Source organism: Rhinatrema bivittatum, chromosome 5, assembly GCF_901001135.1.
Source record: "Rhinatrema bivittatum chromosome 5, aRhiBiv1.1, whole genome shotgun sequence".
NCBI lineage: Eukaryota > Metazoa > Chordata > Amphibia > Gymnophiona > Rhinatrematidae > Rhinatrema > Rhinatrema bivittatum.
In genome coordinates this window covers 367,107,806-367,135,131 of record NC_042619.1, presented here as the reverse complement: position 1 = coordinate 367,135,131, position 27,326 = coordinate 367,107,806, and the positions used below count along the sequence as shown (strand labels likewise).

General features: G+C 42.3%; 1 protein-coding gene across 9 annotated transcripts in view; it reads left to right on the top strand.

Annotated features, from left to right (window-relative positions):
- Positions 1-27,326, top strand: part of INPP4A (inositol polyphosphate-4-phosphatase type I A) — a 453,500-nt gene that overhangs the window by 312,172 nt on the left and 114,002 nt on the right. For all 9 annotated transcript variants that reach the window (XM_029604758.1, XM_029604750.1, XM_029604755.1 and 6 more), the window contains one exon: positions 4,595-4,718. In XM_029604758.1, coding sequence (XP_029460618.1) covers positions 4,595-4,718 — 124 coding nt within the window. The remainder of the gene's footprint in view (positions 1-4,594; positions 4,719-27,326) is intronic.

The following is a 27,326-nucleotide window of genomic DNA, read 5'->3' as shown; positions in this document are numbered from 1 at the left end:
AGAGGCGATCCTGGAGAGGGGAGACTAAGAGAGAACAGCGGGACTATGGAGAGAATAGAAGAAAGTAGGGTGACTAGAGGAAGCTAAGAGAGCTGGAGAAGGGGTGGAGAGAGAGAGAGAGAGCAAGAGATGAGAAAGGAAGATGGGTCTGGAAGAGAGGGTGGGATGGAAGGTGGAGGGGTGAAAATGGGAGAAGGGTTGTGAGGGAAATAGAGGGCTAGAAGGAGGAATGAGGGAGCTGGAGGGCTAGAGTGAGGCAATGTTGAAAAACGGGGCAGATGGCAGAAATGATTTATGTGAATATGGATGTGTGGCAGAGCATGCCAGGGAAACCCTCAGAACACCTTAAAGGACCAGTCCCAGATCTTTGGTCTCAGGCCATCATAAGGCAAGGCATTCTGGGAGCAGGGTGGCTCCTCTGAGCAAGAAATGTAGCTTATACTCAGAGGAGAGCAAAGGGGGAGGCCTTGGTAAGATGAGGAGAACGCAGATCCGGATAAATACTGCTCTATTTGTTGTATTTTGTGAAGTACTGCAAGATAAGCAGTTTGGGATGTATGTTAAATGCTGTGAAGAATTAAGGATTTACAGTATGTAAAGAAGAGCCAGCATCCTAGCAAGTTATAAACCACTTGTGCTATATCACATATGGTATGAGAAGTGGGATCTTCTGCACTACGTGACTGCACAGGCATAAGTCCAAGCCTCCAGAAAAAGGAAAGAGAGAAAATGCTTTAATTGTTCAAAAACCAGTTTGCTCTAAAACAGTTGTACAAAACAGAGACTGATGTTACAGGAATTTCTGAGCTACATAGCAGCACAAGAGCAGTGCTCAACCCAAGAAAAGAATAAAAGAGAGAGAGACTTTTTTTTCTGAGCTGAGAATTTCCCAGGGGCCTGGTTGCACTGTCAAATTAAAAGCTTGGATTTATAATGGGATAAGGAAGGTAGTTCCGCCAGGTAGAGAGCATGCAAAAGTCAGTAAGTGCTGGACAAGCAGAGTTTTCTTTTGTTGTTTCCTTTCCCCTGTCTGAGAAGGAAAATAAAAAAGAGAGAGAAGATTTGCTGGTGTTCATTACTGAACAGGGCAGGGCCTTTAAGGAAACCCCTGTGCTGCCTGAGTGCTTCCCTGAAGGAAAAGGAAAAACTTTGTGCCTGTGGGGGAAGGCAGGGCCGCCAAGCAAGCTGCTCTCCTGATTCACGGAGGAACTGAAAGCCTGGTATCAAATCTTGCTAGAGGGACAACGGCAGCTGGAACATTTTTAAGGCCCATCAGCAAGCCTGGCAGCAGCGGATGCAAATCCTGGGAGAAGGGCTACAGACATTGCAAAATCAGATGCAGAGCCAGAGTGTTCCGCAGCTTTGGGCGCAGCTGAAAACAAGTAAAAAAGTGGAGAGGACTGAAGAATTAATGAAGCCGGAGGCACCAGCTCCAGTCTGGGGAGCTCCGCAAGCCCTGCAGGAGGTGGGGGCATCGCCCAGTTCTGACACAGCGGCAGCGAGACCCCCATTGTGTGGAGTGTTGGTAGTGCTCCTTGCACTGGTCTGGGCACTTATATGGTCCCATTGGAGAGGGACAGGACATGAGTTGAAACTGAGACTGAGCAAACCTTTAGAAAGGGGGGAGGAGGTGGATCAAGGCCACAAGGGATCGTGAGCCTCCAGCAACAGTGACCTATGTTCAGGGGGGTGCGGCAGCAGTTCCCTAACCCGGACGAGCCACTTCCAGAGGGCAGATGGCAGAAATCAAGGAGGATTTCTCATGGTAAGGGAGGAGAAGACACCAGCTCTACCAAGGAACTGAGACTGGCTATACACGTACAAAGGCAGGACCCTGCTGATGCCAAACTACAGGATGGGACTGAAAAAAATGGACAATTTTAAGAGTGAGACTGGGAATACTCAAGGCTGAAAAGGAGCCTCGGCGAGAGGTGTGACCTAGGGGGAGCCCAGAGGCTGCTGGGGAAAGTTCCAAAACGCAAAAGAGACATTCCCAGTTGGAAGCAGGCTGTGCTAGTTTCCCAAAGGTCCGAAGAATTAAGTGGGTTTGGATAAAAGAGAAACCAGGATTACACCAGGAGCTCCTAACAGACACCTCAAAAGGGTGGGGGAAAAGGGCGTCCCGAGAAAAAGTGAACAGACTGCACCCGGGCTTGGTGCCCCAAAGGCAGAATGGGGGCAAGTAAAGCGATTAGAACGAGAGATACCCTCTGCGTTAGGGGCTCAGAACGTAGCTAAAGAAAGAAAGAAGAGAAAACCCCAAGGGAGGGCAAGAAAAGAGAACAAGAGCGAGAGGTTCCTAACTAGGAGCATAGCCCTAGTAGGAGCAAACGCTCAACCTAAGAAGCTTGAGCTAAGGTGGAGGGTATGTGTATGTGGCAGAGCATGCCAGAGAAACCCTCAGACACTGTAAAGGACCGGTCCCGGTTCTCTGGTACTGGTCCACCTTAAGGCAAGGCCTTCTGGGTGCAGGGCAGCTCCTCTGAGCAGGAATATAGCTTAGGCTCAGAGCAGAGCAAAGGGAGGCCCCAGGCGGCTCCGGATAAATACTGTTCTGTTGCTGTTGTTTTGTGAAGTGCTACAAGGTAAACAATTTGGGATTTATGTTCAGTGCTGTGAAGACTAAAAGATGTGTGTGAAGCAGAGCCAGAGCCCTGCATGCGTTTGGCCTCTGGCAAGCTATAAACCACTCGTGGAGGTTTAAGACTAACCATGGAGGGGGATGGTGAGGTGAAGGATGTGAGAAGTATGAGAGACATAAAAGGTCGGTGAGCTAACAGAGGAAAATGACAAAAGGCAGAGGGATGAAGAGAAGTACCAAGAAGGAAAGATGTCACAGGCAAATGGAGATTTCACTTGTACACATGGAATGATAACTGAGAAAGAGGGGACAGAAGAGCACAATGTAGACAGCAAAGGTATAAGAAACCTTATTTTAACTTTTTTGGAATTTGTGACTTTTGAATGTTGTAAATTATCATATATTAATTATTGTCAGTAAACCACTGAGTTTTACATAGTACATGTGTACTTTTCAGCCCACACAAACTGCCTGCATAGTTTGCATTTGAAGATGGATGGCTATGCGGCTAGAAGTGCACACGTACTTGGGTTGTCTCCAGTGGAGTTTAGTGACTGCTTGGGCAGATTCAGCCATCCACCCATATAACTCTCGGTTTTTACCTACATAGATCCTGACTAAGGGCCTCATTTTTTAAAGTATCGCAGGCCTGCGATACTTTAGGGAATGAGGGACGGGGGGTGGGCCTGCGCTAGCCGGCAGCGATCGCACCGTCGCGGTGCGATCGCTGCCGGTTTCGCACCCAATAGCACCACCATAGAAGGTGAAGCTATTGGGTGCAAACTCGGACGCGAAAAGGGCCTTACCTTTTCGTCGTCCGCGGCGTCTTCGCAGAGTCCGCCCCGGTGACGCCCCGACTCCTCCTCTTCCGGGGCCGACTCCGCCCCCATTTTGGTATCACACGCGATAAGGGACTTTTCGCGTGCAATCCCTCTGGAAAATGAGGCCCTAAAGCTTTGAAAATTTACTCTTATCTGTTTAACAAGTTAAGTTAACTGGAGAAGTCAGACGTGGCCCATGGCAGGTCAAAAGTTAGCGGGATAAGCTTATCTCGTTTACCCAGTATATTGAGCAGCATTGCCATGCCACCGAATATCCTCTGTAAGTTAGCAGGATACGTCTTATCCGGCTAATTTACATAGCTGGATAGATTTTAATATTGGCCCCAGTAAGTATACAGTTAAAACATAATGAATACAGAACAAGTGTGCAGTTCATTAAAAAAAAAACTGAAAAATGCATTAAATAATTGTACATTTATTGTGTCTATTCTTAATTTTCTATGTCTGCATTGTATAATGATTTGAAAATCAATTTTCAAAAGTTTTGAATATAAAAAAATGGTATCAAGCTACCAGGATACAGGCATAATAAAATATATCCAATCTACTAATATACAAAGAACCAATACAAGTGGACAACTTTTGATGTCTCTGGCTTAATTTCAGGGCTCAGCATCTCTTTTGTTTTTCTCATTCTCTGGTCTTGTCTCTGTTCATTCTTTTGTTTTCTCCTTCTCTGATCTCTTCTTTCTGTTTTCTGTTTCAGTTTTGTCACTTCCTTCATCAGTCACTTCTTTTTCTTCAGCAGTTAATGTTTTAAAAGTACTTACTCTTCCTGTTCTTCTTCCCTGCTCTCCTTTCCCCATTCATCTTTCTCTTTTTCCTATGCTCTCACTTCCATTCCTCATCTCCCTGGATTCCTCCTCCCCTCCCCTCCCCCCCCCCCAATCCAGGGTCTTCTCCCTCTCATACCCCAGTCCGTTCCCTCTCCATTATCCTCAGTCCACTTTCTGTTCCCACCATCTTGCATCCTTTCTCCATCTCCTTCCATACATATTTTGATTTAACTTGTTTTAACTTTGTTTCAGTTTGGTATTCAGACAGGAAATGAATAAATGAAACACACATTTTCTCTTGAGTTCCTTCCTCCTGTCACCCCTCTTTCCCATTATCTTCAGTCTCCTCACAGTGATCGTAATTTGGAGAATATTTCTTTTTCTGTCATTTCCAGCTGACTGCGCTAATTTGTGGCTTCATTATCAAGCTAAGGAACTGCCTGCATGATGATGGATTTCTGCGACAGTTGTACACCATAGGGCTGCTGGCACAGTTTGAAAGTCTCCTCAGCACTTACGGTGAGAAAAAGCTATTCCATTAACATCATTTTGCAGTGCGCCTGGTAGGAAGGATATTTAGAAACATAGAATATGAAGGCAGATAAAGACCATACGGGGCCCATCCATACCTCCCACTAAGCTTTACAACCCCTGTCTGAGGGAGAGGATCTGCCAAACTCAGTTTAACAAATTAGGAGCAAAAGCAAGATAAAATAAACAGTTTATAAAATAGTGGCCTTTGACAAGACAATTGTAATGTAATATACTTTATAAGCAAGAAGTGTAGATTATAGTTTTTTGGGGTTTGTTTATGCTTCAGTCGATTAACATAGTCAGCCGTGACATCCCTGGCAGTTCCTTTCTTCCATTGCCCTGTGGGAACAAGTGGTGATTCCCACAGACCTGGAGACATAAACTAGTTTGACTCCAGCCTTTTTTAAAACATTAGATCTTTATTCACAGCTTCAATCATATATACGCAACAATAGACTGCCTTTACCTTCAGACAGTGTACACTCTCTCTACTCACAGTTTGTAATGCTTCCCTCAGTACTCACACAGCTTCGTCTCAGCTCAGTGTTTGGACACAACAGGAGCTTGCTTCCTCCTGGAGACCTGGTCTGGTTATCCCCACCTGGATCCCAGCTCTTATTCCCCAGTCTCTGGTTACGCCCTCTGAACCCCACCTGCCCCGCAGGATCCCCCCCCCAGAGGGGTAGATTTTAAAAGAAGCACGCGCGCGTCCATGTGCGTGCGCTTCCCGGGGCGCACGCACATGGACGCGCCGATTTTATAACATGTGAGCATGTACCCGGCCGCCTCCCGCCCCGTCCCTTCCCGCCCCTGCACAGTCCCTTTCCTTCGGCCTGGCACTTCTGCGTGTAACAGGAGTTATGCGCATGGCCGTGCCCCTTTGAAAACGCGTGCAAGGCCCGGCCACGTGCGTAACTGATTAAAAATTTGGCCGATAGAGCATACTCTCCTTACGGACTTTAAGTGAATCAGGCATCTCGCCAGGTCCTGAACAGGTAAATAGGGGAACACTAGCGGCACTGCCTGACATGCCCATGCTGATCAGTAATAAATACTAATAAAGGCTGCAGCTTAAAAAAAACAAACCCAGCAATATCCTATTGCATGTACCCAAGCCGTAAAACCCCTTCCTGATTATCTGCCTACCATAAAAACAGCTGAGATGTGTATGTTCTCTGCTGCCTTACCTGTGGATGCTTTTCAACATCATCAACTGTATCCCTGTTACCTGTCACGGCCCACCTTCCCTAGGGGGCCGGCCCCCACTGACAGCTCCTTCCTTGTTGGTGCTCGGGAGATGCGGCCGACCCACTTGTGCCACAACGCCGTGGCTAAGATGCTCCCCGCAGCTTCCTCTAGGTGCGCGTGCGGGAGAGTGCAATCCTGTTAAAGGGCCCACGGCGGGAACTCTCGGCAGCACACAGCATAGATGTCATCAGGCTGCCCTTTCTTAAGGGCAGCTCATCCTGGAACCCTTGCCTCAGCTACAAGTTTGCTCCTGTCTGACTCGTTGGTTTCTCAGTTTCCTGCTTCCTGTCATGACTCAGATTGCCTTGGACCTTGTATTGCCTGCCACCTGCCCTGACTCAGATTGCCTTGGGTCTGCTGTCCGCCTGCTGTCGGCAGAATTTTTGGGGTGCCTTCGGAGGGTATTCCGTCCTGCCACAGCCAAAGGGTCCATGAAAGTAACAATCCCCACCATGTTATCAATTAGATTACTCTCTTCTGGTGTGCCACGTGGCCGTCTGGGGGCAAGTTGGTGACAGCACCACCCCCAACCACTGCTCTAGTCACACTAGATTATTCCAGGGATGGAGGAGGAGCTTCTCTCCCTCTGAGCAGCTGCCTCTATAAGATGATCTCCTGTCTGTGGCTGGCATCCATCTACTTGGGTTCCCAAGCCAGAAATGGACTAGACCTTAGACCTGCTGCTCCCCCAAATAGTAATATGTCTGATATTCGGGTAGGGGCTCAGTATGGTTCGATAATGCAAATAGGATGCAGAGAAGTCACATAAATTTCACAAATAAAAATGGGGTTGTACCTGGAGGAAGAACTGGAAGACTGAGAGAAAATGGGTGAAGTGGAACAACAGTGGGCCAAATTAAAATGAGCTATTACAAAGGCAACAAATCTCTATGTCAGAAAAGTAAACAAGAGTAAGAGGAGAAAGAAAACTATCTGGTTCTCTAAGGAGGTGGCTGAAAAAATTAAGGGAAAAAGAATAGCATTCGAGAAGTATAAAGGATCTCAAAAAAAGGAGCACGAAGAAGAAAATCTGTTAAAAATGAAGGAGATGAAGAAAGAAATCAGGAAAGGAAAAGTCAAGCAGAAGAAAGAATTGCCAAAGAGGTAAAGAGAAGAGACAAAACATTTTTCATATCAGAGAAAAAAGGGAGGCCTGAAGTAGTATAGTAAAACTGAAAGGTAACAAGGAGCACTGTGTGGAGAAATGGCGGAAATATTAAACAAATACTTCAATTCGGTGTTCACTAAAGAAGACCCTGGAGAAGGACCGTTGCTGGTTGATAAGACTGTAGATGGAGATGGTGTAGATGAAACTCCAGAGAATGTATAGGAAGAGCTCGGAAAACTGAAAGTGGGCAAGGCCATGGGGCCAAATGAGGTTCATCCCAGGATACTGAGGGAGCTCAGAGATGTACCGGCAGGTCTGCTACATGACCTGTTCAGTAGATCCCTGGAAATGGGAATGGTGCTGAGTGATTGGAGAAGAGTGGTGATAGTCCCACTTCACAAGAGTGGTAGGAGAGAGGAAGCTGGAAACTACAGGCCGGTTAGCCTCACCTTGGTGGTGGGAAAATTAATGGAGACTCTGCTGAAGGAATGGATAGTAAACTATGTACAGTAAGCAGGATTCCTGGACCCAAGGCAGCATGGATTCACTAGGGAAAGGTCCTGTCAGACTAATTTGAGTGATTTTTTTGATTGGGTGACTAAATAATTGTATTGAGGAAGAGTGCTCGATGTGATCTACTTGGATTTCAGCAAAGCTTTTAATATAGTCCCGCATAGGAGGCTTGTGAATAAAATGAGAAGTTTGGGAGTGAGCATCAAGATGGTGGCATGGATTACAAACTAGTTGATGGATAGAAGACAGTGTGTAATGGTAAATGGAACTTATTCTGAAGAGAGAACATAGAAACATAGAAATGACGGCAGAAGAAGACCAAACGGCCCATCCAGTCTGCCCAGCAACCTTTCGCACTTTTTTTTTCTCTCACATACTTATCTGTTTCTCTTGGCTCTTAGTAACCTTTTTTATTCTATTTCCCTTCCACCCCTGCCATTAATGTAGAGAGCAGTGTTGGAACTGCATCTAAGTGAAATAGCTTAATTAGTTAGGGGTATTAACCACCGCAAAAAGCAAGCTACACCCATGCTTATCTGTTTATCCAGACTATGTAATTCAGTCCTTGTTGGTTGTAGCCTGAATATAGATCCACCTTTCTTCATTCCCCCCTGCCGTTGAAGCAGAGAGCCATGCTGGCTATGCATTGAAAGTGAAGTATCGGTCTTGCTCCCCTGCCGTTGAAGCCGAGAGCTATGCTGGATATGCATTGAAAGTGAAGTATCAGGCTTATTTGGTTTGGGGTAGTAACTGCCGTAACAAGCAAGCTACTCCCTGCTTTTTTGTGAATGCAAATCCTTTTTTCCACATTTCCTCATTGCCGCTGAAGCTTAGAGCAATGTTGGAGTTGCATTAACCATGTGTATGTTTATTGAACAAGAGTATTATCACCAGGTAGTAGCTGTTGTTCCCGTGAGCCACCCACTCTTCATTCACATCCTCTAGACTTTATGGATCCACAGTGTTTATCCCACGCCCCTTTGAAGTCCTTTACAGTTTTGGTCTTCACCACTTCCTCCGGAAGGTCATTCCAGGCATCCATCACCCTCTCCGTGAAGAAATACTTCCTGATATTGGTTCTGAGTCTTCCTCCCTGGAGTTTTAAATCGTGACCCCTGGTTCTGCTGATTTTTTTCCAACGGAAAAGATTTGTCGTTATCTTTGGATCATTAAAACCTTTCAAGTATCTGAAAATCTGTGTCATATCACCTCTGCTCCTCCTTTCCTCCAGGGTGTACATATTTAGATTCTTCAATCTCTCCTCACAAGTCATTCGATGAAGACTATCCACCTTTTTGGTCGCCCTTCTCTGGACCACCTCCATCCTGTCTCTGTCCCTTCGGAGATACGGTCTCCAGAACTGAGCGCAGTACTCCAGGTGAGGCCTCACCAAGGACCTGTACAAGGGGATCATCACTTCCCTTTTCTTACTCGCTATTCCTCTGTCTATGCAGCCCAGCATTCTTCTGGCTTTAGCTATCACCTTGTCACATTGTTTCGCTTACATCAGATCGTTAGACACTATCACCCCAAGGTCTCTCTCCTGCTCCGTGCACATCAGCCCTTCACCCCCCATCGAATACAGTTCTTCCGGATTTCCACACCCCATATGTATGACTCTGCACTTCTTGGCATTGAATCTCAGCTGCCATATCTTCGACCACTCTTCCAGCTTCCTTAAATCCCATCTCATTCTCTCCACTCCTTCCGGCGTGTCCACTCAGTTGCAGATCTTAGTGTCATCCGCAAACAGACAAACCTTACCTTCTATCCTGTCCGCTATGTCGCTCACATAGAACAGTGTTAAGCGAAGTGCCACAAGGATTGGTGTTAGGATCAGTTCTACTCAATGTCTTTGTGAGCGACATTGTAGAAGGGATAGAAGGCAAAGTTTGTCTATTTGCAGATATTACTAAAATCTGCAACAGAGTGGACATGTTGGAAGGAGTAGAGAGAATGAAACTTGACTTAAGGAAGCTTGAACAGTGGTCGAAGATGTGGCAACTGGAATTCAATGCAAAGAAGTGCAGGGTCATGCATCTGGGGTGTAGTAACCCAAAAGGGATGTATGTGGTGGGGGGTGAAGGGCTGCTGTGCACGGAGCAAGAGAGGGAGCTTGGGGTGATAGTATGTAGTGATCTGAAGGTGGCAAAGCAATGTGACAAGGCGATAGCTAAAGCCAGAAGAATACTGGGCTGCATAGAGAGAGGAAAAACCAGTAAGAAAAGGAGGTGGTAATGTCCTTGGTGAGGCCTCACCTGGAGTATTGTGTTCAGTTCTGGAGACTGTATCTCAAAAGGGACAGAGACAGGATGGAGGCGGTCCAGAGAAGGGTGACCAAAATGGTAGGTGGTCTCCTTCAAATGACATGAGGTGAGGTTGAAGGACCTAAATATGCATACCGTGGAGGAGATGCAGGGGAGATATGACTCAGACCTTCAGATACCTGAAAGATTTTAATTATGTACAATCAACAATAAACCTTTTCCATTGCAAAGAAATCGGTAGAACTAGGGGATCACAAAATGAAACTCCAGGGAGGACGACTCAGAACCTATGTCAGGAAATATTTCTTCACAGAGAGGGTGTTGGATGCCTGGAATGCCCTTCCAGATGAGATGTAGTGAAGACAAAAACAGTGAAAGAATCCAAAGGGGCATGAGATAAACACTGTGGATCCCTAAAGGCTAGAGGATGGAAATGAAGAAAAGAGTACATGGGGATAACTTGTCAGTGCGGCTGCTACTACCCTTAACCATTAAGCCTGATACTTTTGATGCAACTCCAACATTGCTTTCTGCTTCAGCGGCAAGAGATAACGGGGAATTGGACTCAAACAGCAACCAACAAAGGCCCTGACTTTCTCGGTCTGGGAAACTGATAAGTATGGGGTGACCTGTACGGTGCGGCAGTTACTACCATAAGTTTGCTGGGTAGACTCGATGGACCATTTGGTCCTTTTCTGCCGTCATTTCTATGTTTCTGTGTTTCTATATGTAAGTTGCAGCCTGGAAATAATTACACAAACCCGAAAGTCACTTGTGGAGATTCTTGCAAGGGGCTGTTGACTAAGTCCTGCCCCATATCTGAGAGCTGTATCTCATCTCCTCTGTATAAGTCTGCCCATTCAATTGTCGCTCACTCATGGCATACTTTTTATGTCAACTCCATAGTCCTACATACCTGTTCACCTTCTTAAGCTTCTGATTTTAGAGCTTCCAGTGCTGAGGTATAATGTCCAACCAAATGATCCTTGTGCTGCATAGCCAAGATGCCACAGCTTTGAGGTCTCACTTGATTATTCTTATTAACTAGCCAACTTATTAACTAGCCAACTTATTAACAAGCCAACACGTTTGCTGTGGGTGAGCAAACGTTTTGGCTTGCTATCCCAAGAAAAGGATCAGCCATTTCCATTTCATTACATATTTGTCAATCTACTATACTTGGATCTGTTTCTGGAGAAAAAATAAAACTACCGAAAACCTAGCAAAATATAGAAAACACCTAGCGTACTATAAACAAATAATTCTCAATGCAAAGAAACAGTTCTATAGCCTTAAAATAGAAAAATATGCAAACAACCCAAGAACTTTATTCACCATAGTAAGAAACCTCACCAATGACACACCAGAGTCCTCACAAAACCTTCCAGAAAATAGATGCAATGATATTGCAATGTTTTTTAACGATAAAATTAAGAACCTAAAAACAAAAATACCAAATACAACAAAACAAGTTATTAAAATGAAAGACAGAGAAGTTATTCAATGGTCGACTTTCAATGAGGTATCAGAAATAGAAATCAAATCCATGCTTAAAAAACTTAATCCCGCACCCCATTCGCATGACACAATAACAACCGTAGACTTAAAAAAAGTAGCCAACACTGTAGCTCCGACACTGGCAAAGATCGTTAATCTATCCTTAGAGGAAGGATCCATGCCAGACACACTAAAAGGAGCCATCGTAAAACCAATTTTAAAAAAGAAAAACAGTGACCCACTGAACCTGAGTAACTACAGACCAGTATCGAACCTACCCTTAATTGCAAAACTAATAGAAAAAAACTATACAAAGCAACTAGCAGAACACCTACGGGCGGATTTTAAAAGCCTTGCTCGCCGGCGCGCTTATTTTCCATAGGCCGCCGGCGCGCACAGAGCCCCGGGATGCATGTAGGTCCCGGGGTTTTTGGAAGGGGGCGTGTCGGGGGCGGGACCCGATGACGCTGCGTTCCGGGGGTGGGGCGTTCCGGGGGCGGGACCAGGGGTGTGGCGCCGGCCCGGGGGCGTGGTTCAGGCCTCCGGACGAGCCCCTGGGTCAGAGGACGGCACGCCAGCAGTCTGCTGGCGCGCGTAGATTTACGTCTGCTTCTCGCAGGCGTAAATCTACGGACAAAGGTAAGGGGGGTTTTAGATAGGGCCGGGGGGGGTGGGTTAGGTAGAGGAAGGGAGGGGAAGGTGAGGGGAGGGCGAAAGAGAGTTCCCTCCGAGGCCGCTCCGATTTCAGCCTCGGAGGGAACGGAGGCAGGCTGCGCAGCTCGGCGCGCGCCGGCTGCCCAAAATTGGCAGCCTTGCACGCGCCGATCCAGGATTTTAGAGGATACGCACGGCTATGCGCGTATCTTATAAAATCCAGCGTACTTTTGTTTGCGCCTGCTGCGCAAACAAAAGTACGCGATCGCGCTGTTTTTAAAAATCTACCCCCAGAGAACAACAACATACTATATCCTTCACAACATGGCTTTCGAAAACACTATAGCACAGAGACACTTCTGCTGGAACTGACAGATAACATTATGAGAGGTTTCGATAACGGCAAACATTACATTCTAGTGATGCTCGACCTGTCAGCAGCTTTTGACACTGTAAATCATGACATACTTTTAAATAGACTAGAAAAAATAGGTCTAAACAACAAAACAATCAAATGGTTTAGATCATATCTCAGTAACAGATATTATCAAGTACAAATTAAAGATGCAACATCAAAAAGAATAAACCTTCAAACAGGAGTACCACAAGAATCCGCCCTTTCTGCCACACTTCAACATATACCTGGTACCACTATGGCACCTGCTAGCTGGTCTAGGAATCACACACTATATATATGCCGACGATATCCAATTAATCTTACCCATCGACGATACAATTGAGAAAACATTAAACATTGCCAACATGTATCTAGATATCATCAAACAGCTACTAAACCAAATGGAATTAATAATCAATATAGAGAAGACAGAATTCCTACACTTAGAACAAAAAAATACGGAAATTAAACAAAGCCCAATCACATTCAAAAACAACCAACAAATATTACTAGTAGAGAAAGTACGGAATCTAGGAGTAATAATTGACACTGAACTAAGCTTAAAACAACACATATTTCTGAAAGTAAAGGAAGGATACACTAAACTTATGGTCCTCAGAAGACTCAAACCACTCCTAACAACTGCCAACTTTCGATCAGTACTACAAGCGTTGATATTTGCAAGCACTGATTATTGTAATGCACTTCTACTAGGTCTACCATACACCTCACTAAGACCACTGCAAGTTTTGCAAAACACAGCAGCAAGAGTTTTAACCGGCAAAAACAAAAGAGAACATATCACGGAAACACTGGCTGAACTACACTGGCTTCCGATCGAACAAAGAATCCAATACAAAAAATTGTGCACCATACATAAGTTAATACATAACGAAAACGCAGACTGGTTAAATACAACCCTTCGAGTACACGTCACTAACAGAAACCTAAGGTCAGCAAACAAAGCTCTCCTGACTATACCATCAGTCAAAACGGCAAGACTAACACAAGTAAGAGAGAGGGCGCTATCATTGGCAGGACCCATACTATGGAACTCCATGCCCTTGGATTTAAGGTTACAAAGAGACAGCAAAACCTTTAGAAAAAGTTTGAAAACCTGGCTATTTAAACAAGCTTTCCAGAAAGAGAAGGGAGAATAGAAGCCAGGGATGGGCAAAGCACGAACAATTAAACAACCATACACACTGCAGAAATTCACTAAGTGTGTAGTTTTTAAGATTTAGCACACCATAACTAATGGATAAGTTACATTTGTAAAATTAGCTCTGTAATTAAAACTGAGAAGGAAAGACATGGACATGATTAATCACATTTAACAATGAACATTGATAACAAACTATATTACCGAACCTTATGGCACCTATGTAAACGGACAAATTGTACTATCATTACTTTTATGTGCCTTAATGTAAACCGTTGTGACGGTCCCCACCAAACGACGGTATAGAAAAGATTTAAAATAAATAAATAAATAAATAAATAAAACATACTTGGGTGACTCAACAAATAAACTACTAAACTGCAAGAAAATCAAAATTCCACGATATGTAGAAAAGTGGTAGCAGAACTTCAGTGCACTACATGTAATATTCTGCTGTTATTGGCCCACAATGGACTGAAAACAGAATCATAAATGAGCACTCTAGCTCAAAACATTCACCATTTCTCAAAAATAAATTGTCAGATGTAGATATTGAAATATCCAAAAGGTAATAAAATAAACTTCTTAGCAAAATGTGTTTGTCTTTGTTTCCTGAAAATTCTATGAAACTTACATAAGAACATGCCATACTGGGTCAGACCAAAGATCCATCAAGCCCAGTATCTTGTTTCCAACAGTGGCCAATCCAGGTTACAAGTACCTGGCAGGATCCCAAGGGATAGATAGATTTCATAAGCAGCGAATTTCCCCATAACCACCTTAATAATGGACTTTTATTCCAGGAACTTGTGCAAACCTTTTTAAACCCAGCTATACTAATAGCTTCCACCATATCCTCCAGCAACGAATTCCAGAGTTTAATTATGCATTGAGTAGAAAAGTATTTTCTCTTATTTGTCTTAAATGTATCACCTAGTAGCTTCATTGCACTTTTTGAAAGGATAAACAACCAATTTGCATTCACTCTTTCCACTCCACTCATTATTTTATAGACCTTTATCACATCTCCACTCAGTCTTTTCTAAGCTGAAGAGCCCTAACCTCTTTAGCCTTTCCTTACAGGAGATTAGTTCCATCCTCTTTATCATTTTTATCACCATTCACTGTACCTTTTCTAATTCCACTATATCTTTTTTGAGATGCAGTGATCAGAGCTGCATATAGTATTCAAGGTGTAGTCACAACATGGAGCAATACAGAGGCATTATTATATTCTCTGTTTTATTCTCCATTCCTTTCCTAATAATGCCTAGCATTCTATTTACTTTCTTGGCTGCAGCCATACACTGGGCAGAGGATTTCAAATTATCCACGATGACACCTATATCTTTTTCCTGGGTGTGACTGCCAGTGTGGAACCATGCTCCATGTAGCTATAATTTGGGTTCCTCTTCCCTACGTGCATCACTTTGCACTTGTCCACCTGAAATGTCATCTGCCATTTGAAAGCCCAGTCTGCCAGTCTCTCAAGGTCTTCTTGAAATTTCTCACAATCCTCTTTTGATTTAACAACTTTGAATAATTTTGTATCATCAACAAATTTGACCATCTCTAGGTCATTTATATAAATACAGTGGACCCTCGAGTTACAACCGGTTTGACATACGAACAACTTGGGTTATAACCAAAATTTTAGTTTTGAGTTACAACCAAATTCTTGAGTTACAACCTGAATTCCGGCCAAGGCCATGCGTATCCGCTTGTGCATGCGGTTGCTTCTAATTGGATGTTTTTTCCTGTCATTCACGGTTTTTTTGAGCCTGGTGGGTGGGACTGCTGCTCTGTTGTTGCAGTGCTTGGCTGCTGCTGCTGCCAATGAGGCCTGTCCATCTCAGGCACACCCAGAGCTGCAAATGTTCACAGGAGCACATAGGCAGACCCGGCACGTCATTGCAGCAAGCAATAGCATCACTGGTGACCAAGGAAGCTTCTGTGCAGCAGCAGAAAGGGAGTGTAGCACTCAGCTGGCTACAGCAAGGTATCAGGAGGGGAGGAATGAGTATGCTGGGAGGGGGAAATGAGTGTTTGGGGGCCAGAGATGTGCTCTGAGGGGGTGGGAAGGGAGGAATCCTCCCCTCCTCCCTTCCTGCAAGCCAAAGATGTCAACTTGAATAAGAACATAAGAAATTGCCATGCTGGGTCAGACCAAGGGTCCAGCAAGCCCAGCATCCTGTTTCCAACAGAGGCCAAAACCAGGCCACAAGAACCTGGCAATTACCCAAACACTAAGAAGATCCCATGCTACTGATGTAATTAATAGCAGTGGCTATTCCCTAAGAAAAATTGATTAATAGCCATTAATGGACTTCTCCTCCAAGAACTTATCCAAACCTTTTTTGAACCCAGCTACACTAACTGCATTAACCACATCCTCTGGCAACAAATTCCAGAGCTTTATTGTGCGTTGAGTGAAAAAGAATTTTCTCCGATTAGTCTTAAATGTGCTACTTGCTAACTTCATGGAATACAGTATGAAGTTGTTGTTTCTGGTAGGCTAGACACATTTTATAACTTTTTGGTGAGTACACTAGGAAAATTATAGATGTTTCTGGAATTACACACCCTATACAACCCTTTTTTATTATAAAAATATTAGGTAAGGGGTGCTTTGGGAGGTTCAGAATGCATTATGGGTATTTCCATTATTTCTTATGGAAAAAATAGTCTTGACTTACAACCAATTTGAGTTACAACCAGCCCTCTGGAGCGAACTGAGTTCGTAAGTTAAGGGTCCACTGTATATGTTAAACAACAGCAGTCCTAGCACAGATCCCTGGTGCACTCCACTAGAAAATAAGAACATTTACCATTTAGCCCTACTCTCTATTTCCTAACTTAAATCAGTTCTCAGTCCACAATAGAACATTCCCTCCTATCCCATGACTTTTTAATTTCCTCAAGAGTCAATCATGAGATACTCTGCCAAATGCTTTCTGAAAATCCAGATACACTATATTAACTGCTCACCTTTATCCACATGTTTATCTCTCCCCACATATCTCCGCTTAGAGCCATCTGCATACAAGTTTAAAAAAGAACTCAAGACATGGCTCTTCAAGCAGGCGTACCCTGACGCTAATCAAACCTAGACAGTTACGCTACTCTGTATATCCCTGCTCCTCTCACCCTTGCACCCTTACCCTACCCCTCCCACAGATCCCCGCCTAAATCTGCTCGACCCCTAATTTGTATAACTGCCCTTTCAATTCTTCTCCCTTGCATCCCTGCCTTCTATCTCGTACCCTTGCATTATTTACCTGATCCTCTTTCCCTTATGCCTGCTTAACCTTTTAGGTTTATTTAGTCAGAGACTCCTCCCTGAAACATCCCCCTCATCTCCTTTTAGAAACTAATTCAAGTATTATATGTACATAGTGTGAGTGTTATAGTTCGATAGTTCTTACATTTAATCTTTTGCCTAGGTCATCTGGCCTTCCTCTACCTTTCCAAGTTTCTCAGACCCCTGTTACATGTAACTTTATACATAGAAACATAGAAATGACGGCAGAAGAAGACCAAACGGCCCATCAAGTCTGCCCAGCAAGCTACTTCCTTTCAGTCGCGATATATTTTTATTTTCCCCTGTTATCTGTAAACCGATGTGATATGCCTATGAATGTTTGTATATAAAAGTTCTTAAATAATAAATAAATAAAATAAATGTTTATTTCGCCTTCAAAAAAATATAGCAGATTGTTGAAGCAAGACTTCCCTTGGCTAAACCCATGATGAGCTTGCCACATTAAACTATGACTATTTATTTGTTCAGCAATTTATTTATTTAAAAACATTTCTATACCGTCGTTAAGCTAGGTACCATCACAACGGTTTACAATAAGGCACAAATATTAATGTTGGAAAAAATCTTGAATTCTATCCACTAAACAGGTGCCAATAATTTACGGTTACATAGGGCCTTATTTTCCAAACGTATTGCACGCGGTAAGGGACGTTTCGCACGCGAAATGTCCTTTTTCGCATGCGATACCAAAATGGGGGAGGAGTCGGGGCGTCACCGGGGCCGACTCCGCGACGACGGCGCGCACAGTGAAAAGGTAAGTGCCTTTTCGCTGCCTATTTCGCTCCCAATAGCTACACCTCCTATGGTGGCACTATTGGGTGCGAAACCGGCAGCAATTGCTGCCGGCTAGCGCAGGCCCGCCCCTCCCCCCCGTTTCGGCCCCCCGCCCCTCATCTTCTAAAGTATCGCAGGCCTGCAATACTTTAGAAAATGAGGCCCATAGTTTGTTATAATTACTCATAGATTCAATCATTTTTCCCAGCACTGACATCAGGCTTCCAGTCTGTAGTTTCCTGGATCACCTTCTTTCTCATAGTGCTCCCTTTCCTAACCCAACACTGCCAGTGCTTCGGCAATATGATGCCTTCATCAGAGGTCACATAAAAATGCACTCTAAAGACAAAACAAACCACACTATAATTAAAGACATTAAAACAACTAAAGACATCTAAAAATATATATAATAAAAAATCAGAAATTGGGCAATATGAAGTGCTCAATAAGATTATACCAAAAAAAATCCCAAATGGAAAAAAGCACTAGTGTTTAATGTTCACATTAAACACTAGTGCTTTATTCTTAAATTACAATTGTTAAAATGTATGAGCAGTTTCTAACTTGATCGTTCCTATGTATCTTGTTACATGAATGTTCTTTGAACTGTACAAATTTACATGTTTTACAGTCTTTAATCTTGTACATTAGTAAACACAACAACTTAATACATTTAACCACTGTAAATTGTGTACATATATTTCATTTATACAGTCAATTGAAATACCACAAATATCACAAATATGTAATAACCTGTTCCTAAGTCCTCACTAATCATAGATAAGCAAAAAGGTGTTTTCAAACATTCACTATCTCTGCAAATCCTAATTAAAGTAAACACATTCACACCCAAACACTATCAGTCACACAAACTTCTATAAACTGTTACTAGGACTACCAGCCTCAACTACGCCCTTTACAAATATTACAAAACGCTGCGGCTAGGATATTAACTGGATCAAAAAAGAGTAATCACATAACACCCATATTGCAAAAACTTCACTGCTTACCTATAAAATATCGTATACAATATAAAGTACTCTGCATCTTACACAAAATTATCTATGGAGAACAAATGGTTAAATACAGCAGTTAGACTACATAAACCCCAGAGAAATCTGAGATCTGCTGATAAAGGGCTTCTAACAATACCATCAAAATTCTGCCCATCTTAGGGGTGGATTTATCAAAATGCGGTAAGTACCGCATGCGATAGCAAAAGGGGCATGTTTTATGCTAATATAGTATTTATTGCAATTTGTGCTAATTACCTGTGCGAAGAGCTAAGTTAGTGCAAATTGCGATACCATTTCAGATTCTGTGATAAGTGCCAGACCTGTTGTATTTCCTGCATTCAACCACTGGGGGACCATTTTTAATGTGTGAGAGAGAGAGAGAGAGAGAGAGAGAGAGAGAGACTGGCCATAATATCATGGCCCATAGGCAGGTATTTGTATCCCTATGGTAGGCCCACCTAGTAACTCGAGGTGGGGATTAGGTAAGAGTGTAGGGGGTTAGGGACCACTTTGACATTCTACGTGACACCTACGAACAGAACAGTGGTCTCTTGTGAAGATTTGCTGGCCTTCGGAGTGAGGAAACTCACTCCAAGATGAGATTTGGGCAAGGTTCTCTCAACCTAGCTTGATGGACTACACTGTTCTGTTCGTAGGTGTCACGTAGAATGTCAAAGTGGTCCCTAACCCCCTACACTCTTACCTAATCCCCACCTCGAGTTACTAGGTGGGCCTACCATAGGGATACAAATACCTGCCTATGGGCCATGATATTATGGCCAGTCTCTCTCTCTCTCTCTCTCTCTCTCTCTCTCTCTCTCTCTCTCTCTCTCAAGCTGTCAATTCAGCTGAAATCAGACTTACGGGAGATATCACAAATGGCAATGAAACCTTACGTCACAGCAGCTAACACATTTGAAAGAGGTGTAGTTAAAATCAGCTGTGCGATAGCTCTTCACAGACAGGCTAACTCCTCCTATTTTTGGAATTTGCATCGCACCATACAATATGGTGCAATCGCATGCGGTAAACACGTTTTCACATGCGTTAAAGGCCTATCGCATGCGAAAACGGGGCTTTTTGCATGCGATAAGCCCATAATGCATGCGAAAACGCCTTACCGCATTTTGAAAAATGACCCCCTTAGTCAGGTAAGAGAGAGAAGTATCTCCCTGGCTGGCCCAAAACTTTGGAATGAGCTGCCTACTGAATTAAGAATCCAAGAGAGAGAAAATCATTTAAAAAGAATTTGAAAACCTGGCTTTTTGGAATTGCATTTGGAGGGACTGATTGAGAGCTATTTTAATACTATTTTAAATATTTATTTATATAGCGTGAGGCAGTCAGTTTCCAACAACTGAGAACGAGAGATTTACATCACTTACATATTAAGTATTTTAGTGTATTTTAAATTGTTATTATGATTGTATTTTACTGTATTTTATTTAGTATCTTAGAACAACTGCTCAATATTTAACTTATTGTTATTTATGCTTTACTTATATTTTATGCGTGGAAACTGTTGTGATGGCCAGTCTGAATGATGGTATATAAGAGCTTAATAAATAAAATAATAAATAAATACAACTATTATGTGTTATTTCCCTGGTCTGGTGTAAAGTCCCCTACAAGGCCCTTGTTTTGCCAATGAAGGCTTTCTTGGGGGGACCCCTGGCACAGAACACAGTAAAAATCTAAAGCAGAATAAACAAAGAATTATGTGAATGAATTTATAAAATTAAATTAGCGACATGTCCAATAAAGCTAAATACTAATACCTATTTAATAGGTGTATTTGAAAATAGAGGACTACAAACCTGCTTATAAAAGGCTACTCCTGATAATTGTGAATGAGAAAAGCCGTATTATCTTAGAAATTGTGAGAATCAAAATTAATACCTAAAGATTAACAGCTTAAAACAAAAAAGAAAATTGAATAGTTTATTACTCAAAACAAAATTTTGTCTGCATCTATGTACCTTCTAGGCTGACAATCGTGAAAATGCTTAACACTGCTTCACATAAACTTACTATGTTGAAACTATCTATAGAAACTGCATACAAGTACTGATTTGAAAAAGAATATTTAAAAGGATTCTTTATTTTTTTTAATTCTTTATTTTAATTTTCTTCATTGATTATAACAAGTAAAATACTTACTGATACATAATATCCCACGTAATCCAATTAAAAAAAATGTTTTCCTTATAATCAAAGTACAGTAATATCTTAAAGAAAATAGTAAGCTGTTAGAAAGGGAAAATCAATCTGAGCGAAAAACAAGGTAAATATGATGTCATCATTGAACAAGGCAAATAGAGATAGCAACCAATTCTATTTTATCGCTCTCAAACATTTTCTGCACTTTGGGGGTGTGAATCAAGGAATGCCTGTAGTGCTGCAACTTCAAAAAAAACATACTTTTGATCTTTATACCACACTTCACATTTGCATGGATATCTCAAAAGAAATCTGGCCCCCCTAGCAATGGTGCCAGATTTCAATCGGAGAAACTCTTGCCTCCTTAATTGTGTTGCCCTAGACAGGCCTGGATAAATCCAGATCTGTTGGCCGTGATAGTTTAACAATCTATTGCGTAAAAACAAACGCAAGATTGTATCTCTTTCTTGTGGGAACACAAAGGAGACAAATAGAGTTTCTCTTGATGTTATCACAGTGTCCAAAGTTGTTTCCAAAACATCAGATAAATCAATGGATTGTTCTGACTGAACTTCTCTTACAGTAGATTTTTTAGGAATATAATAGATCTTAGCAAGAGCAGGGATAGCCTGTTCTGGTATCTTTAATATATGTAAAAGATATTCTTTAAACATATCTGTAGGGGAAATCATTCTCAAAAATGGAAAATTTAATATTCTTATATTTGAATATCTAAAATTATTTTCCATAAGTTCTAATTTCCTCATATTTAGGGTCTCACTTTTAACCAAATTGTGTTGAACGGTTTCAACCTTACTCAATCGTTGTTCTTGTGTCTCTAATTTCTCCTGATGTACTATAACTATTTTTTCTACCTCTGCTGTTTTTTCCTGAACTTCTAAATGTGTTTTGGTAAGCTTTAATATTGCCGTCTCTAAAGACTTAATTGCAGCCCAGAGCACATCCATTGTTATCACTGATGACGATGGAGTTATAATTATATTCTCTTCAGGTTTCCCCCTCTCACCTCCCCCTGCATCAATGTTTCCCATCCCCAGTCCTTCTTCAAGTGGTTTCATATCAGAAATTTTTTTTTCAACAGTTTCTTGTAGGACTATTGGTGGGGTTGGGACACTGGGGCTCAACGAGATGGCTTCGGCCAAAGAAGCAGATTCTCGCTCCAAATCCACTTCTAACGCGGCCCTGTCCTCCGGATTGTCGGTTGTTGTTGTCACGAAGAAGGATGGAATATGGGATTGAACTTGGCCCGGTACGGGGGAGGAAGTTAAAACCTCCCTTATACGGGCCTTTCTTTTGGTATGCGGCATTCCAATTAACAATCAACAACAATCCTCTTCTCCGTGTACTTGTATCTCTATACACTTTAAATCCAACAGATTACTAATGGCGGTCGAGAGAGAGAGAGATTTACACGGTTTGCTCACGTTTGTAGACTTTGTAAGAATAAATTTTCACTCCAACAAATTTAATCAAACACAAACTTAGACAGATAAGCCGCGTGCCCCTTTGGCGCGCGCGGCTTCGGCAGCGCGCTGGTGTCGTCTGCGCGCCGCAGGGGGGGGCCGGTTTTAGCCTTACCGGTCCCTCCCCTCGGTGACGTCAGTGGTGCGACAGTTCGGGGAGAAGCGAGGCAACCACACTGGAAGGCTTCCGCTGCAGGTAAAAATTGTAGGTAAATCAGAGTAGAGACCAGGGTACCTTCTCCTCTCTCCACTGGTGTCCACTCTCTCTATCTCACCCCCTAAAAGGATTCTTTATTAACCATTAGTATAGAAAAATGAAAAGTAACAAACCCTAGCACACAGCTGGATGATTGGAAAGCTGGCTGAAGAGACCACCATTTACATTGCACAACTCATAAGAACATAAGAAATTGCCATGCTGGGTCAGACCAAGAGTCCATCAAGCCCAGCATCCTGTTTCCAACAGAGGCCAAAACCAGGCCACAAGAACCTGGCAATTACCCAAACACTAAGAAGAACCCATGCTACTGATGCAATTAATAGCAGTGGCTATTCCCTAAGTATAATTGATTAATAGCCATTAATGGACTTCTCCTCCAAGAACTTATCCAAACCTTTTTTGAACCCAGCTACACTAACTGCACTAACAACCTCCTCTGGCAACAAATTCCAGAGCTTTATTGTGCGTTGAGTGAAAAAGAATTTTCTCCGATTAGTCTTAAATGTGTTACTTGTTAACTTCATGGAATGCCCCCTAGTCCTTCTATTATTCAAAAGTGTAAATAACCGAGTCACATCTACTCGTTCAAGACCTCTACTCGTTCAAGACCTCTAATGATCTTAAAGACCTTTATCATATCCCCCCTCAGAATTTAAACAGCATGAAAATCTTTTTTGGACACAAACTAGAGAAATGACAGCACAACTAAGAAAGTTAAGAGATCGCGTGACTACTCTGATTTATTACTGGACCCTCTCAAAGGGTTTTTTAGCATATTCAAGAATTGTTAAACTACAACAGGCTACATATAAAGAAACTTGCTTAAGCTGGAATGCCGACGAGTGCGAGACAGTAGCCCCGCTGAATTTGCTAGCTAAAAACTGCCACGGAAAAGAAAGGAGAACATGACTGATTACATGAAATCAAATTACAGAACAAATACATAACTGAATGGGACTTAAAAGTACCTAAAATGAAGTCAATTCTATGTATACTGCTCAGGCAAAGAACACTTAACATCACGGGAGACTGCTTGAACTAGTATGGCGTCAGCTAGCCTCCGAGTGGGGTAGCCGCTCCCAAAATAAAAAGAAACAAGCTATTTAACAAGTTTTAGACATGGTGACGTCTGTAAAAAGTAAAGAAAAAACACACGAGATCATGAACAACTTGAATGCGTTAAGACCTAATATTGCCAAATATTGCTATAATGTCCATATCATGATTGAATACTTACCGAGAACCCGACCTTCCTCCCAAACAGCATGCAGGAACCAAACCGAGGTAAAATCCGCGTTGTAACTAAACCAGATTTTATGTGTAAACAAGACAGCACTTCCTAGGACGTGCCCAATCAGAAAAGGAGGCTGCTGCTTCAACCAGTGGGTGTCTGGTGTAGGTAAGATAGACAACCTATTGCTTATCATTCTGCCTATGCCAGAGAGGGGGAAAGGAAGAGTATTGAAAGGGGCCCAGCATAGCTGACATGTAAAGCTGGAAGAACCCTGCCCTAAATAATGATCAAATGAATGCCTCCCATTTAATCATGGAATTCAATCCATCTGGGGCTGAGGTATGCCATATATAGATACATTTGTTTGCAGCGTAAAAGTTGCAGAGATATATGTCCACCTCTGGGATTGTTGAGACATTGAATTACAAAGAATTTCAATTGATCAAGAGAATGGACCAAGTCAATCCAATGTTTGACCAGAGGGGCTTCAAATTTAGGAGTACAGCTTCAACTCTTATGTTGAATAATCCATGTGCACATGGAGAGCTTAATGTGAGCTATATATCGTTTTTCACAAGGACAAATAATGGCATAAACTACCTATGATGTGCTGCAATTCTTACATAAGCTCAACAGCCTCCCACCCCTTCCTCCCCACAGCAAGGATTCTATATCCTCCAGATAAAGAGTCCACAACAAAAGTCTCAGATGTACTCTCACAGGTCATTCAAAATATCGCTACGGGCCCTAGGTGATAACGATTGAAGATAAAGGTCCCAAATCCACATAAACTTCTTATTTTTCTATAGAAGGTATTTATCAAGTTTCTCCATTGAGTAACAGTTGGTACTTCTGCTCTCATCCAACACTGCAGGATGACATTTTTTTGCTAACGGTAAGATTTTCTGCAGCCAGAGCTTCACATAATTCTGGCCTGGGGCAATAACCATTTGTCAGATTTAATACAAGATTTAATACAAGAGAATGATTTGTCATCAGTATCACTTTTGTGACATAAGCTTTTATTACATTCCCTACTTGAAATTGATCTTGCTGCTGGGAGGAATTTTGGGTGTCTTGTGAAATTTGCTTTCTGATTGAAATGTTAATCACAATCAGAACATGTAAATGGTCTCTCATCAGTGTGACTTTGCTGTAATTTGTGAGATTTGCTTTATTAAGAAAACTTTTCCCATATTCTATATTTTAACACAGTCTCTTCCTTTTGTTGATTTTCTGGTGTTGCATTAGTTCTTTATTCCTACTGAAACCTTTACCACCTTCAGAGCATGTAAAAAAAATCTCTCCTGTGCCCCTTTTCTCTTTTGTCTGAATTTCTTCTTTCTGACTTAGGGTTGTTGGGGAGAACACACCCCAGTATAACCAAAAAGGAAGAGGAGTAGGAGAACTAGCCTGGAACTAGAGATGTACAACAAAACAATAAGATAGAGAACCAGAAAAAAGATGGGATGGGAGGAGAAACTTTTTTTTTCCAAATATGTTTTTCTAGCAACAAAACACCCCATTATAACCAACAAAGAAATAAGATGGGAGAACTAGGCTGGGATTGTAGAGGGGTACAACAAAATGAAGAACTAAAAAAGAGGTGGGGTGGGGGGAGGGGGGGAAACATGTATATATTGTTCTTTATCAAAATTTTTTGGTGGACAAAGCACCCCAGTATAACCAACAAAGAGGATGGGAGAACTAGGCTGAGATCTAAACAGCAAACACCATGGCAGGTAGGCATGTACTAGCAAGATCTAAAAGATGGTACATAAGGGCATGGCAAGTAAGTAAAGCAGTAGCAACAAAACTCCTAAGATGGTGCATCTGGGGCATGACAGGCAGAGTAGCAGAGCAGCAGCAAGGCCTTCATAGTGCTTTCAGTCCCCAGCCATTTTGGACAGATGACTAGGGTCTGCTGGAAGGGGCCATGGTTAGCTTGGGCCATGGTCAGCTTGGGAAAATGTCTTCCCCATTTCAACCCCTTCCATCTAGTTTTTAATTTGAATGGCAGAAGAGGTCACCATGCTAGTACTATCACCCTCTCCTGAAGCCAGTGCTAGCAGGTGCTGCTTCTGCAGGTCATACGTACCAGCATTTTTTAGATTTCATACTTGCTTCCCTCAACTGATATTCTTTCTGCAATGAATATACTGAGCAAAACACTGGTTTTCCATCATTTTAAAGTGCCTTCAGATCAGGGATTTCTTCCATGATCCCTTCTCTATATCCTTGGAGGCTGATGCTGGCAATGAAATTGAGGTAGAGGATGCACTCTGAGGAAAAATGCCAGAGGCATCACTCATACTCTCTACCTGCACTGCCTTTTCTTCATGTGGGTTGATCTCTATATCATCAGTATCATTTCTCTTATCTATTTCTGACCTGGAGGCAAAGACGCTATTGACTAAACTTCCCAAATTCTCTTTGGCTACTACCTCTTCAATATCTTCTGATTCAGAGAATCCCAGACAAAATTCTTCTTCAGAATCAGTAGGTGAAAATACTGCCTTTGCTGCCTTAGAAGCAGGAACCAAAGAGGACCATGCTTCTGGTTTTAGGAATTGAATTTCTGCTACCCCTGCCCTTCTAAATGTCATTCTTGGATTACTCTCCCATCTTTTTTTCTCTGCTCCAAAACAAGAGGGAGAGGGACATGTGATACTGGCACATGTTCTCAAAATTTTTGTTTCTTCTACTTTGAGCTGCTTTCCTCTCCAACCATTTTGGACCTAAAAAGTCCCTCTTTTATTTAGGTGCCTTTTTTGGTGCTGCCCCCGCCAAAGCTGCCAACCCTGCCAAGATTCCCCTTCTTTCTCTTTTCCTGACATGATAGAATTTGCTGAAGTGGATTGGATATTACAAATGAATGTGATATTGCAAATACCCCCATTCACAGAACCATATACTATATGGAGAACTGAGACACACACACATATGCAGTGTATATGTGCTTTTTTTTTTTTTTTTAAACTTTTGGATTTTATTTTTTCTGAAAACTAGGCATCAATTTCTGTCATCATGATTTATATGTTTCGATAATGTTTTGTTTTATAGCTTTCATGATGTTTGCATTTTTTGCTATACATCGCTTTGGACAATTTATTTTAAATCCGGAAAGCAGTTGATAAATTGTATTAAATAAATAGATAAAATGTATTCTGTGCTGTGTGCAGTAGTGCTGACTGACTCCAAACACAAAAGAATGGTTTTACATTAACAGTTTTACATTAAAAAAGACTAGCAGCTTAGTAAGACTCTTCTCTTCAGTCTGTAAGTGTGCTACAGCTTACCTCACTGTCCAGAGACAAAACAATCACTAGCATTGCCACAACTGCAGTGTATATACTGTCTGCTACCCTGGCCTTCCCCCAGTGAAGATAAAAATCAAAATCAGCAGCACTGCTTCTTTTCCTGGCACAATAAGTAAGATCACTGCAGCAATGAGATTAGAAGCAGCCCTTTACCAGTGCCAAATGTAAAAGTTAAGCTTTTTTTTTTTTAAACTCTCAGCTTCTTCTAGTATGTCTT